Source organism: Acanthaster planci, linkage group LG09, assembly GCF_054643075.1.
Source record: "Acanthaster planci isolate LZ-2023a linkage group LG09, COTS_SCS, whole genome shotgun sequence".
NCBI classification, from domain to species: domain Eukaryota; kingdom Metazoa; phylum Echinodermata; class Asteroidea; order Valvatida; family Acanthasteridae; genus Acanthaster; species Acanthaster planci.
In genome coordinates this window covers 3,401,258-3,414,029 of record NC_141785.1, presented here as the reverse complement: position 1 = coordinate 3,414,029, position 12,772 = coordinate 3,401,258, and the positions used below count along the sequence as shown (strand labels likewise).

At 41.1% G+C, this 12,772-nt stretch overlaps 1 protein-coding gene across 2 annotated transcripts in view; it reads right to left on the bottom strand.

Annotated features, from left to right (window-relative positions):
* LOC147798028 (uncharacterized) overlaps positions 1-12,719 on the bottom strand; it is a 35,764-nt gene extending 23,045 nt beyond the window's left edge. The window contains exons 1-6 of one of the 2 annotated variants that reach the window (XM_087141674.1): positions 12,409-12,719; positions 10,094-10,312; positions 7,929-8,020; positions 6,006-6,070; positions 3,065-3,179; positions 2,195-2,251 (exon numbers count right to left, since the gene is read on the bottom strand). In XM_087141674.1, coding sequence (XP_086997800.1) covers positions 2,195-2,251; positions 3,065-3,179; positions 6,006-6,070; positions 7,929-8,020; positions 10,094-10,312; positions 12,409-12,564 — 704 coding nt within the window. In that variant the 5' untranslated portion in view covers positions 12,565-12,719. The remainder of the gene's footprint in view (positions 1-2,194; positions 2,252-3,064; positions 3,180-6,005; positions 6,071-7,928; positions 8,021-10,093; positions 10,313-12,408) is intronic. The other variant, XM_087141675.1, reaches the window with a different exon arrangement.
* Positions 12,720-12,772: the final 53 nt, after the last annotated feature.

Below are 12,772 nucleotides of genomic sequence, written 5' to 3'. Positions count from 1 at the left end.
TACCGGTGTGATTCCGCTGACATTTCTGCTTTTGCTTTTTTTTACCCCGGTGAAGATGGGGAAAATTTGGCATTCTGCTTCCAGTTACTTTGGGTGTGCTTTCATTTACTTTTGTTCTTTCTAAATATGGTTCATCTCGGTATACTGTAATCCTTAAACTTATGGGACTGAATAGGAGAGGGGGGAGTGAATCAAAACAAAATATCTGTTAAACTGTAGGTTTCATCCACTGTTTGTTTTACGCAGAACTATGGTTGAATACAGAGGAAAAACAACGTAGGAGTGATTCACAATAACAGTGCCACACAAAATACAAATCACAGAAAGGTAAATTTTGCAGCACACTGTCAAAATTGGCAAATTTGTTTCTGACCAATACAATCCAAGTAAGAATGTGTGCATGCATGTGCCGGTATAAAGAGTACACATACACATAAATGTAACTGGATCACTGGCGCTTTACATCTACTGAAGTGATTATAGACATTATGGGCAAAGGTTGTATAGCGCCAAAGGCGCAAGGTGGATAACTCTGCCTGAAAGGTGTAATCACCACGGGTGCCGTTTGAGCAAGCGATACGCCTGCGCGGTTTACGGTAATGCTTGGGCGCAGGCTCACCAGGTGCACGTGCCTGCCGCGGCACCTGCGCCTTTGCATTAATGCGCACTGCGCAGGCGTATCACTTGCAGAAATGGCGCCCATGCGATTACAACGTTTTATGTGTATTCGCGGTGAAGATCTTTGGTTATGGGCGACCAAAATGTCCTGGGGACAAGTTTTTGTCCCACAACTCCTTCCAGACTTTCCTACCAACAGAAAGTGCCCCCTTAATGCAGTGACAGGCCTGGGCACATGTGCGTGTACGTGTACTTATCAGACTTCCAAATGCATTTCTGAATTTAATTTAACCGCGCCAAAAATTCCATGTGATTTCTACAAAACCCTAGGGGGGGTTAAGAATAGCTACTGTAGGATACCGCATTCGTCAACGAAGAATAGGCGCTATCTTACGCATGCAAGATATTGACTTTTATGTTGATAAATGACCTCTTCAAAACAAATGCTTGACGGGACACTCTACGTAACTTGTTCCAAGTAAGCTTGGAACGAAAGACGGATTGGTTTCAGAATAAGGCTTTTGATAATGGGTTAGAACAGAGTTCCAGTCCTGTTGCATAGCCTGTGTGTCTACAAACTCAAGTTCCCAATCACTGAAAGGTAGGTACTTACTCAATGTGGCCATTAGAATGGATTTTTTTTCCTTCTGTACACCTTGTACAAAGGTTTATGAGGGCCTGATGAGGCAAATGACTTTAATTAATAATTTCAGCTCTGCTTTACAGGCGAAGGGGTGATGTACAAAGACAGCTAAGCCTACACAGTTTAAGAGGAAATTGAAAAAAACTCATGATCTTATCTGGCCTACTGCCTCAGGAAACTTTCACTGTATATATGATGAAAAAAAAAAGCAATTAAAACAAGTCTGGGCTTCAAATTAAGATGTTATTCATAGACAGTTTTCCTCGTCACAAATTTCGCACTAGAGAGAAAAAAGGAAGTGGCTTCTTTAAAAAGTAATACTAATAAGAAAGTGAAACTGAAACTTATCCATCTCCTGACCTTTAGGGCTGACATTTTCAGCAAAATATGTATGAAAGATATCCGATCAGATTTTTGGTAAGATATACCAAGTCCGATCACAATCAGATTACAGTAATTGAGACGCTGCGCTAATGAGCTTTGGAACTCTAGACGCAGGAGAATGATGCAATCCATACCTGTGCATTTTCTTACATTATTTTTTTTTTTCTTCCCTCCTGAAACGTCCTTTCACTAATTACCACTCACGCTACACGGTTCTAATGTTATGGTGTTAGCCTGCCTCGGCAATTGAGTTTACAATGTGGCGGATAATTTGAACAAATTTGTATAGGACCAGCAACTCCAATCTGCCCGTTGAATAGGTAGTAATTCAGTTACCAATGCTGGCTAAAAGAATGGCAAAGGATGGGCAAACAGCTAAACCACAAAGCATGGTATTGTATAGCTTTTGTGTGATATGTTAGTATGCACACACACGTGTGAATTCCAGCCAAAGTGCACTTTGCGTTTGGGAACAAGTTCCAGGCTGATACTTTTCTGCTATAAGCGAGCATTAGCGGAATTTTCCATGCTGAAATGAAATTCAGTCACCTGATGCCAATCCGTGTAGGATGTTCGAAAGACACAAATTCCTCATGAATATTGCCACTGCAAAACATACAAATTCAAGACTGTAATGCCTATTAAGGATAAATGTACGTAGGGGATGGACCTTTGATATTAAGCTCTGTTCAATCGTATGTGGTTGACGTCAACCACATGGCACTCTGAGCTGAGACAAAGTGCAGTTCATTTTACATTGCCCTGGTGGCCAAGTATAACAAATTCCGAAAACCCAACTTTTCTGAAAGAAAATACCACAGCTTTCTAAGTATATTTGGAGTCTTTCTTTGGCTGAGGTGGATTGACAGAGAAGTGATGGATATGGAAAGTTTCCACAAGTGTGGAAGAGGTGGACGAGGAGCTAGTGAGTTCTTCAAATCAAGGAGACCTGCAATTTTCAAAAGACTTTAGCGGCACTGTTCACTGCAGAATCTACCTGTCATGTCTGTGCGTATGAAAGCACACACGATGGCGGTCCACCTTCAACGGTTTGTGTTTTGTAATGTTGTAACGAGGGATGCAACAGTGCAGGAAGGGCAAAATTCATGTGTTCAGAAATAAGACGGATCAAAGTTGTAATTGAATTAAAACTCTCACCTGAAAAATTCATTCAAAAAAAATCATGATCAAACCATGTTCAGACAGGAAGACGGGTCAATATCTGTGCATGAGCGTAGCCCTGTCTTATTTTACAGGGAGAATAATGCATCCATAAAGCACTGAGCTCGTATGAGGTTATCATTACTCTGGAATCCGGCCATGTCCTAGCTACCACCGTTTCCCAGGTTACAGCCTTAATGAATTGAGGCATTAGTGAGATGCGACGTCTCGATAACGTATATACAGACGCTCTCTTACTTGATCCACTCCTCGGGCACCTTCATGGGATGAGCCATCATGTTGGATTCCTGCTGCATGGCCCACAGGATGGAGAACATGGCCAGCGTGGCTATCCCGCAGTCTGATATGATGCCTGTTCAAGAGGGACAATGGGAAGAACTGGGCCATGAGGTGGCTGTTCAATATCACTTACTCCTTTGGTGTGGTTCATGGATTTTTGGACTCAACACCTGAAGGACGTATGGCACCAGAGACAAAACCCAAGGGTGTCATGCATCTTAGAGGGGGCGGGGAGAGGAATGCCCATCCCAAATTCTTGCATTGAGGAACGGTTGTGTTTATTTCACATGGGTTAAAAGTTGATTTATTTCCAAACGGAATTAGACATACATGCATTCATGACTTCATTCATGGCACATTCTGCAAGAAAAATATACAAGCTTCCTTCTAATTACAGTGAGCTTTCCTGCCTGACAAGGGGAATATGAGTTTTTACAAATGGACGCAAGTTCATATTACAATAGCAAAATTAAAAGCCTGAAAAGGGGTTGGGAATACGTTGGAAAACATTATAAATAATTTCTTTTGGGCAACATTGGCAATATTTCACACTAAGCGTTTTTAGTTTAATTATTTGAACCATATTTAGAAAAAGTTTATTTTTGGAGAGAAAAAAATCTTATCAAAGCTTTTTATCAACTTCATCACTTCAGTCTTGATTTACAGTATTTTACAGTTTCTTGTTGAGCCTGTTTGGGCATTGTGACTGGATCCCATAAAATGAGTCTTATGGCAATTGTTCAGTTATCCTATTCCAACTTACATTAGGAAGACCAAACCAAGGTCCTTGTTTTGATGTTTATTGGCATCCTGATTAACATAGTACACTGTATGTGTGTCAAAATATGTTAACAGTTCCTTCTGGTTCTACTGTGCAAAATCCTTTAAAGGCCTGTGACTCAAAAGTGGGCCTGATGACTTGTGATTCATGTTCCTGGGTTGGATCACATTGGTTGATTGCAAACCCCAAATCTTTCCAGATTTGTCAAAATTCATCAGGAGATGTGGGAGAATTTTGCAGGAAGTCCAGTGACTATCACTTTCAGCACAGATTGATATGCCTTACATGTTGATGCGGGGAGAATGAGCCATTTGATTCCTACAGATTTTCAGGATTCAAGAAGGTTCCAGACAATAGAGCCTCAGGAGTATACAAATACAGCATGGTTTTGAGGGGAAATAGTGGGAATTGCTGGTCCCAAGGTGTAGGTCAGCTTGACTACATGTACCTCCAGACACAAAGTGGAAGGAGGTAGTCAAACTGACTCACACCGAGGGACCAGTAATTCCCACTATTTTCCCGAAATAAACCATGCTGTATTTGTTTTACTACACTTCATAAATATTCAAACAGAAATCTCACGTTAATTGTACTCACAGACGCCATTGTTGTTTCTGAGCTGCTAAATTTCCATGTGATGATAGTGGGGTGCAGATGTGCACAGAAACAGGGCTTCAATAGTCTGGTGCTGACATACGTTTTTGGTCTTTATTGTAATAGTTATTAGGATACAACTCCAGACTGGTTCCGTAAAGATTACATGACACAGACCACATATTTACGCGGCGGGTTCCAGAGATGTTTTTTTATGCTACCAGAAAAAACTACGGCACGGCAGCGAGGTGGATACTCACCGCTATGACGTCACCTGGTTGCGTATCATTTCTACTTCCCAGACGCGAGGTGGATTCGGCCAATGACGCGCTCCGATTTGCTCATGAATATTTATGAGGTGTAGTATAGGGGTATCCTATCGCATCTAGCAATGATACACATTAATCTGCTAACTCAAATTTCTAAGTCCTACACCAATAACCCATATTGGGGGCAGCAGACAACATGGATGGAACCCATCCAGTGAAAATGAGCATGTCAAATGAATTACATGGTGAGCAGACATTGGCCCACATGCAACTCTGAATAAAAAGGATCAAAACATTTATGACAAGCAATATCTGGCACTATATTTAGGCAAAAATTGTCCAATCACGGGCAAAATGTAAGTGACTTATTTTTTTTTTGGCAGTGAGGTTTAATTCAACCCCTCCCACCTAAATGGCGAATGTGTGTGGGGGAGGGGGGGTTTCTGCAATACACAAGCACTGATACATGTTATACAATGTCCATTTGGAAGGTTTGACTTTTACCGAGAGAGGACCACTCAGCACAAACCATCAAGTGCTCTCCTACAATACACTGCAACCTTCATGCACACTGTTTACAAGTACGTATGCCCGCTTTAGTGATGACAAAGAGAGAACAAAGTATAACGGGCACGTCAGTGACAATGTATATGTTTGCTGACGTACATGCGCTAGCCCTTCAAGGAATTTACGGTTAAGTGCACAGATTCAAATAACGACTGGTTAGGCATGTCCAACATCATTTGTGTGCATCCCACACACTGGAATTCTCATGAGTGGTTACACAATGCCATCTACTCTTTCAGCATGTAGCGCATTCCCAACTAAAATCAAACGTGCCGCATGGCTAGCCAACCAAAAAGAAGTGTGAAAGCCAGCAAGTTACCCTAGCTGAATTCACCATTGAAACCAGTATCCAAATCCATTACATTTGTCAAGGTTCCAAAGGGGGGCTTTCAGTTTAAAGCTGACAATCTATGTGAATCAATCATTCCTGAAAATAGCTTTAACGAGACTTGATAGAGAAATGCACTTGTCAAGAGTAATAATATCAAAGTATACTGTTCAATTGGGCTTATCTTGAAAAGCCACGCCAGACTCAGCGTATCTAAATGGCACTGCATCTTGCACCATCGTTAAGATTAGGGTTACAAAATAACTGGGGATTTCAGCTGACAGGCCACTCCCAAATTTGTCTCGACAGGGCCCAGGTTCAAACGCCTCTGTAAAAATGTCTAATTGTGTTCAAACTTACCCTCTTCTTTCATTAATGTTAGCAGCAGCAACACAACAGATACGACTACAAGAGCAGCAAGTATCCTGACCCAAAGAAAAGCAGAGCGGGTGACAATGTGAATCATCAAACTGAACATGTTTCTGGTCACACAATGCCAAAGGATGTGAAATAGCAACAATCACCTCAGCAGGATCTACTGACGAGAATAATAAATCAGATCAAATTATGAAAAATGTACATACACTACTAGAAATGTTTCAAAATACAATGAATACATTGCGTACACACACACATGCCTAGTGTGGACATTGATTTGCTCTCCTGCGGTTAAGGAAACTCAGGGAAAATGCTCACTACGATAACTGTTTTAAGCTAGATATTTAACTATAATTTCCTGGACTGTTCCTCTTCATTTCACTACCGATGACCCTGACCCCAAAATGCCTCTGAAGCTGTTTCTCAGAGAGGGGAAAACACTGTGAGGACATGTGTGAGTCCACATGTCTTCTTACCCTACATTATGTGGACCTCTTTTGTATGTCACCCAGGGTTTGCCCCTAACTATTTTCTCACTTGCCAGCCAAACCAGCAGTGAAGGCTTTTAATTTGTCTGCCAGCATTTTCACACGTACACGCATATACATGTATGTAGGCCCGGCAAAATGTACATACAATGTACCTACATGTATTGTACATGCTAGTTCTCTACTGTGTCGAGTACCTGTAGCGCGCGAACCAAACACGAAATCACAACCGCAACATTTCTAGTGTCACAACTACCAATGACCAATCAGAAAAACCAGTATTGCATATTCATACTATAGCACCCGTAATGCATACATGTACACACACACTCACGTCATACGCGTGGGATGCATATTCATGAACTTACATACATGTATCTCTGCGATGAAGTGCATGAAAGCACGTGCTGATTATTAATGTGACCTTCATTGGTAGAGTACATTATTAGTGTTGGGTATCACAGCCTTCAAGAGCTTGTGACAAATAATTGTGCTGGCATTTCTGAAACCAAGCGTGATTTGCTTACTATTGCAAATCACTTGACCTCTCAGGTTACTTGGCTTGCAAGGACTACCCACATCCATTGTGAAAATGCCATCACTTCATAACGGAGAAAGCAAGCCTCTCAAATCCAGCAATGCTTCGGTTCTTCACTGAATAATCTCTGGAGGACACTGCAAGGTGCAAAGTCTGTTGACTAGTCTTCCCGGCATTGCTCCTGGTTGACTAAATTTCCAAAAGCGTATGCCGTGTCTGGCACCACTTTGAGGGGACAATGTCTTTTTGTTTGGAAACTGGCGACTGAGTTGGTTTGCACAAAAAAATTGTCCCAGTAACAAATTTGTCCCCACAATAACCATCATTCAGCAATGCGTGAAGTGCCCACAAGTGAGGCTCAAACATGCATATGTGCATACAAAAGCAAACGTTCCCCTCAGAGACAGCCTGGCATTCCCTGTAGGACTGTGACTGACGGGTACCTGGATATCTTCAGTCCCAGAATCTCTGCTATCCTAATACCTGAGACTCAACTGTTACAGGCGAAACCTCTCGACTCTGATACTTTTTTTACATGCTTCTCTGAATGAGATGTACCACTTCAAGGGGACTTTTAGTACTGGCATTTACAAAAACGTGTGGAGAGAGCACTCCATGGCAGTGTAGTACAGAGAAATTTTCCAACCAAATCATGTAATAAAAAAAAGCTTGACTTATCAGTCTAAGAGTCACACTTTCATCGGTGTCCAACTGTTTGAAACAAAGCAGTCCCTACCTAGGCTGCCCCTAGTGGGCGTGCAAAGCGAGTGTTTCCAATTACGAGACACGGAGCTCAATGGAAAGTTCTACGCTGTTTCAACTGGATGCCTTCAAATAAATTACCTGGTGTCAAGAACCATTTTTCAGTGTAACACTTACCACCTGACAGCTGGTGTGCTTGAAGATAAAAGAGCATAACCGATGATGACAGAGAGTAAATAGCTTATCCCAGCTGCACCAAGTATCAAAGACTGGTAGGAAGGAAATGAACAATAATGTTTAACAAATCTATCTCATATTCTTCAACATTATCACTTTAAAGGAGCCACAAAAGGGCCATTGTTCACAGGATGCTATCAAAGGTGCTTTCACACTGTTTACACCCTTGGGCAGTCAGGTGGGAAGTCGGGCATGCATTCTTTAGTTGACTCCACGTCCTTTGATATCCCAATTTATTTTCTGCTAGGGCTTGAAATAAAAGTGCGTTTCAGTCCCACCCTGGACCCAAACTCAGCTAGCCTCATGGCTCTTCTAAATACCAAGTTATGCACTCATGATTAGCACCTTGTGTCAGCACTGTTACGTACAGTTGCAAAAGGTGCATTGACATATGCCTGTTATTCTTTCCTAAACTCCTAGCACCATACAGCTGTATGTTCTGCTATTAAACGAACTGGGTGACAGTATTTTTCTGACTTGAATACATGAAGTAAAGCTTTGTTTACGTGTTAAACTTGCCACCTTAGTTGCAGCAAACGGAGCACATTTTCAACTTTTTGGATCTTAATATTCATGAGCCAAGGCATGATGCCACTCAAGGCAGAACAGGAGGGTCTCCGGATAGCTTTTGTGTACGAAATATGTATCACAACTTTTCTACATTTTCTTGAAGTAGGTTCCGTTTCATACTTGGTTTTCACATTAAACACCATGTCTGGACAATAGTAATGGCCAATATTTTTTCAAAGATTATTGGTGGGTGATTTCGAAGGACCGATATTTGTACTGTTTTAATGCTCTTTCTGACAAGGAGTGCCTTTTATGACAACACAAATATAGCATCCCCATGCATACCTGTACATTGATAAAAGTATTTTCTAAGAATTACGTGTAACATCTCCTTTTCACTTCCTGAATAAGTATTTAGATCTTGTTTCATTTTGTAACACATGGTAGTAAGCATGAAAATAAACTGAGCTGAATATCCAATGCGTGTTAACTTTAAGCAGAGATTCTTCACTTACAGCAACAGGGCCCTCAAACTGGGCCCTGACTGCATGTTTGCAACGGTTTTATGAAGACTACTAAGCTTTTATTTGCAGAGAATCCATCAATTTCATAAGCACAGCAAAAGAGGAAAAAGCGACCTTCCTCAGTGATGTTACAATATAAATTTGCAAGTCCCCATGAATGAGCAACTGTTTGTAAACAACATGAAATGCTATTTTAAAAGCAGCATGATTACCTGCAGCGATACATCAGCAGTGGTGCAAAAAACATCTTTGTATGAACTGTGAAGGCCGGCTCAAACTTCAGGCAACACAAAAGCAAAACGAATTTGACACCACGACAACTTAGCGGGAAAATTTTGCTCGGGTTGAAAAGTTTTCAACTTTTATGCATTCGCTTTGCGATTATTTGATCTGACGTCACAAATACGCGCCAAGTATGAACCAGAGCAAGGACACTGGACCCTGTTCATCAAGGTTTTCCCTCCTGCTTCTGAAATTTCCTTCCTCATTTCCGATTACTTTAGCAATGCAATCAATTGAGAATGGCATTGAGGGAGAAACATTCATTTTGGGCTATGCCAAATATCCAAATATTTGATCGATTCTTGAATCTTCAAATGTTATTTTTTGAATTTGAATATTTAAATGCAAAATTCACGAAAAGGAAGGGACAATTTTTTGTTTTACATGAGAAAAATTGCACTTTGAAGGCTTGTTGCAAGCAGTTTCAAATAAAAAGTGTCAGAAATCCTACAATTTAAAAAGTAAAATATTCTTTACACGACTTAAAAGGAGTAGAAATTTTCAACAGGGCAAGAAGTCTTGTTCATCTCTTAAATTTTGCTAAATCATAACTGAAGATACTCCTAGATGTGAGAAGCTATTATATTGATTAGAATGTAAAATTGTGTGTGTTATTGCAACTGATTTTGTATGGTTTGTTCATCAACAATCTGCCACTCGGTGCGACTGAACATTCGGATATTCGATCAAATTGAAGGTCGAATATTTGAAAAGTGAATTATATGAATTGACTCAGCCCTACATGCATTTCTGTAAAGCTTGTCATTGCTGAATGCTGACCACACGCACCTTCATGAGGAGTGGCTGTTCCTCAATCTGCTCGGCCATGCGACTGCTGGTCCTGACTGACACCCGGACCAACTCCACGGCCTCAATAGTCAGGAAGACTGGCTCTGACAGCCAGATTAGCTTATCGTAGACCCACAGGAACAGGTAGGGTACTACAGTGATGGGCAAGGCTAGTATGATGCAGAACAGTGCTGTTTGAAAGAACGGTATGAGCGACACCTGCATGTGTATGAAGAATATTGTTAGAAATTGACAAGCCTCCATTTTTTCTTTCTTTGAATGTCAGTCTTTCAAAGTAATTTAATTTAGAGATTCTCAATGACACTAAAATGTAATACGTTCAAGTTAAAATAAAAGCACACAATGTTTGTAAATTATATTTAGAATCATTCCACTAACTTATGGTGTTTTTTTGGTTTATCACTGCAGGAGAATCAGAGAGACAAGATCTTTTATTTCAGGAAACTGCAATTCACCACATTAATTTGTCTTGGAAAACACACAAGTCCACAGACCACTGTCTATTCCTTATTGGATGGAAATGCATGTACATGTCTGGAGTCAATCAATGTGTTAAAACCATCAAAAAGTAAAAACCTTAAATCTTTAGAAGGAAATCAGTCTTTCAGTGATTGCTCACAGCGACAATGCAGCGATCCATTTTTCTGGAAGCAACAATTGCACCTGGATGACTCATTCCATCATAAAGTCAGCTATTTCATTAATTATTTATTTACCAGTATGTATCAATATGATGTGTTTTGGCAAGTAAACATGGTAAAGTGGTGAGCCGTGGGGGAAAAAATTAGGCCTAATGTTTAGGACCGTATAGTAGCCAGGTCCCTTCTGGTAATTTCACCAACTGTTACCAAGTGTGCTTGGTTTTTCAGTAGGTGGCAAAATACATGTGAGGGCATGAAGGGGCCTGGAGACTCTACTGTAATGGATGTTAATTCTTTCACTTTTGTGTGGACCCTACACTTACAACATAAGCCTTATGCTTATTGTTAATAGTAATGTGTAATTGTGTATGGGTGATTTTGCATAATGGTAGTAAGGCATTGTGGGAAGGAAAAAAGGGCAATGATTGCTCCTTTTTCCTTTCTGCAGACATGACAGACTGCATTCTTAAGAACGTCGGTCACTTTGGCACCTTGCCAACTTGGCACGTCTACCAACTTGACACCTCGTCAACTTGGCACCACGTCAGCGCCTAGCCAACTCGGCACCTTACCAACTCAGCACCTCAAATGTTGCCTCTAGTCTGCGTTGTCCAACTCGGCACTTGACCAACTCGGCACTCGAACCGAAGCAATTGGTTTTTATTCCATACATGTGCTTAGTTAATTTTGGTTGATTTAGAGATTGGGTAATCCCCATGGATTATGGTAACCCAATTAAAACAACAAAGAAATTCATAAAGAAACATAAAGAAAAAGATTGAAGGAAACCCATTTTTGAAATTTAAGTCCGATTCTATTTTAAAAAGAGAAAAATAACCCTTGCTTTATCTTGGCAACTCTATGAAAGCTCGTTATCGAAGTTGCCCCTGTGTCTCCAGCCCCCCTGGCAGACCCAACCTGACCAACAAGCCGAGTGGCTACTGGGCCCAACTGAATACTCATATTGCTCTGCAAATACACGGCCCAGCCCACTGTGCATGCAACGCTGGCAACTGGTCACAGCTTACGGGCAGGCAGGGTGATCCATGCCGGCTGGGTCCAGCCGGTTATACTAACTGGGAGAGCTAAGACAGTGGTGGACTAGGCACCCTCTCGAAAAAAAAAAAAGACTGAGGCCAAGCCCTTTTTGAGAAACGAGCTATTTTAGAAACTTTTCTTGAACTTTTCTTGTCTAAAGATTTGGAGGTGTAGATTCCATTAATATAAAAACAAAATCTCCAAACAATGGGTTGGTTGGTTGGTTAGTGCAATGTTCCTGTACCTCATTCGCTTAGTCTTACTCTATCTACCGCGTACCGCATACAGTACGTTCCGTCCGTGTAGGTGCCGAGTTTGAGAGGTACCGTGTTGGCAAGGTGAATGCCGAGCTGGCAAGGTGCCGAGTTGGTGGGTGCCGAGTTGACCAGGTGCCGAGTTCGCAGGTGCCAAGTTGGCAAGGTGCCGAAGTGACCGGTTACCCATTTCTAATTCATATCATACCCACTGCTTGTGCAACTTCCAACACAGCCAACATCATGAACATGGGCATGTCGAAAAGAGTTGACATTTCAAAATGAAAAACGAATCCGATAATTTGATATAATTTCTTCTATCTTTAGAAATGACTTAATATTGTCAGTTTTTCAAACTTACCAATACACTTGGCAAAGCAGCGCCAATTAGTGTGTGTAACATCATCATCAAGGACAATCTAAGCACAACCTCCGGCCCGCAAAATGACCCAAAGAGGGGCATCGTTATCAGCCAAAGTAATGGCACAATTGATAAACATTCCATAGGGAAACACATAATGACTACTTATTACTTATTTGTCGATATTAAAGAAAATGTTAGGTCTTTATAAGTGCTTTAATCTTAACCCCTAGCAAAGTGGTTACTAATCGTGGAAACACACTGGCACTGCAGCGCACGCAGACGACGGGTTCGAATTTCGCAGCAAGCAAATAGTCCGTTTCTCTAATAGTAACACGCCAACTTTCACGTTATGACTATAACT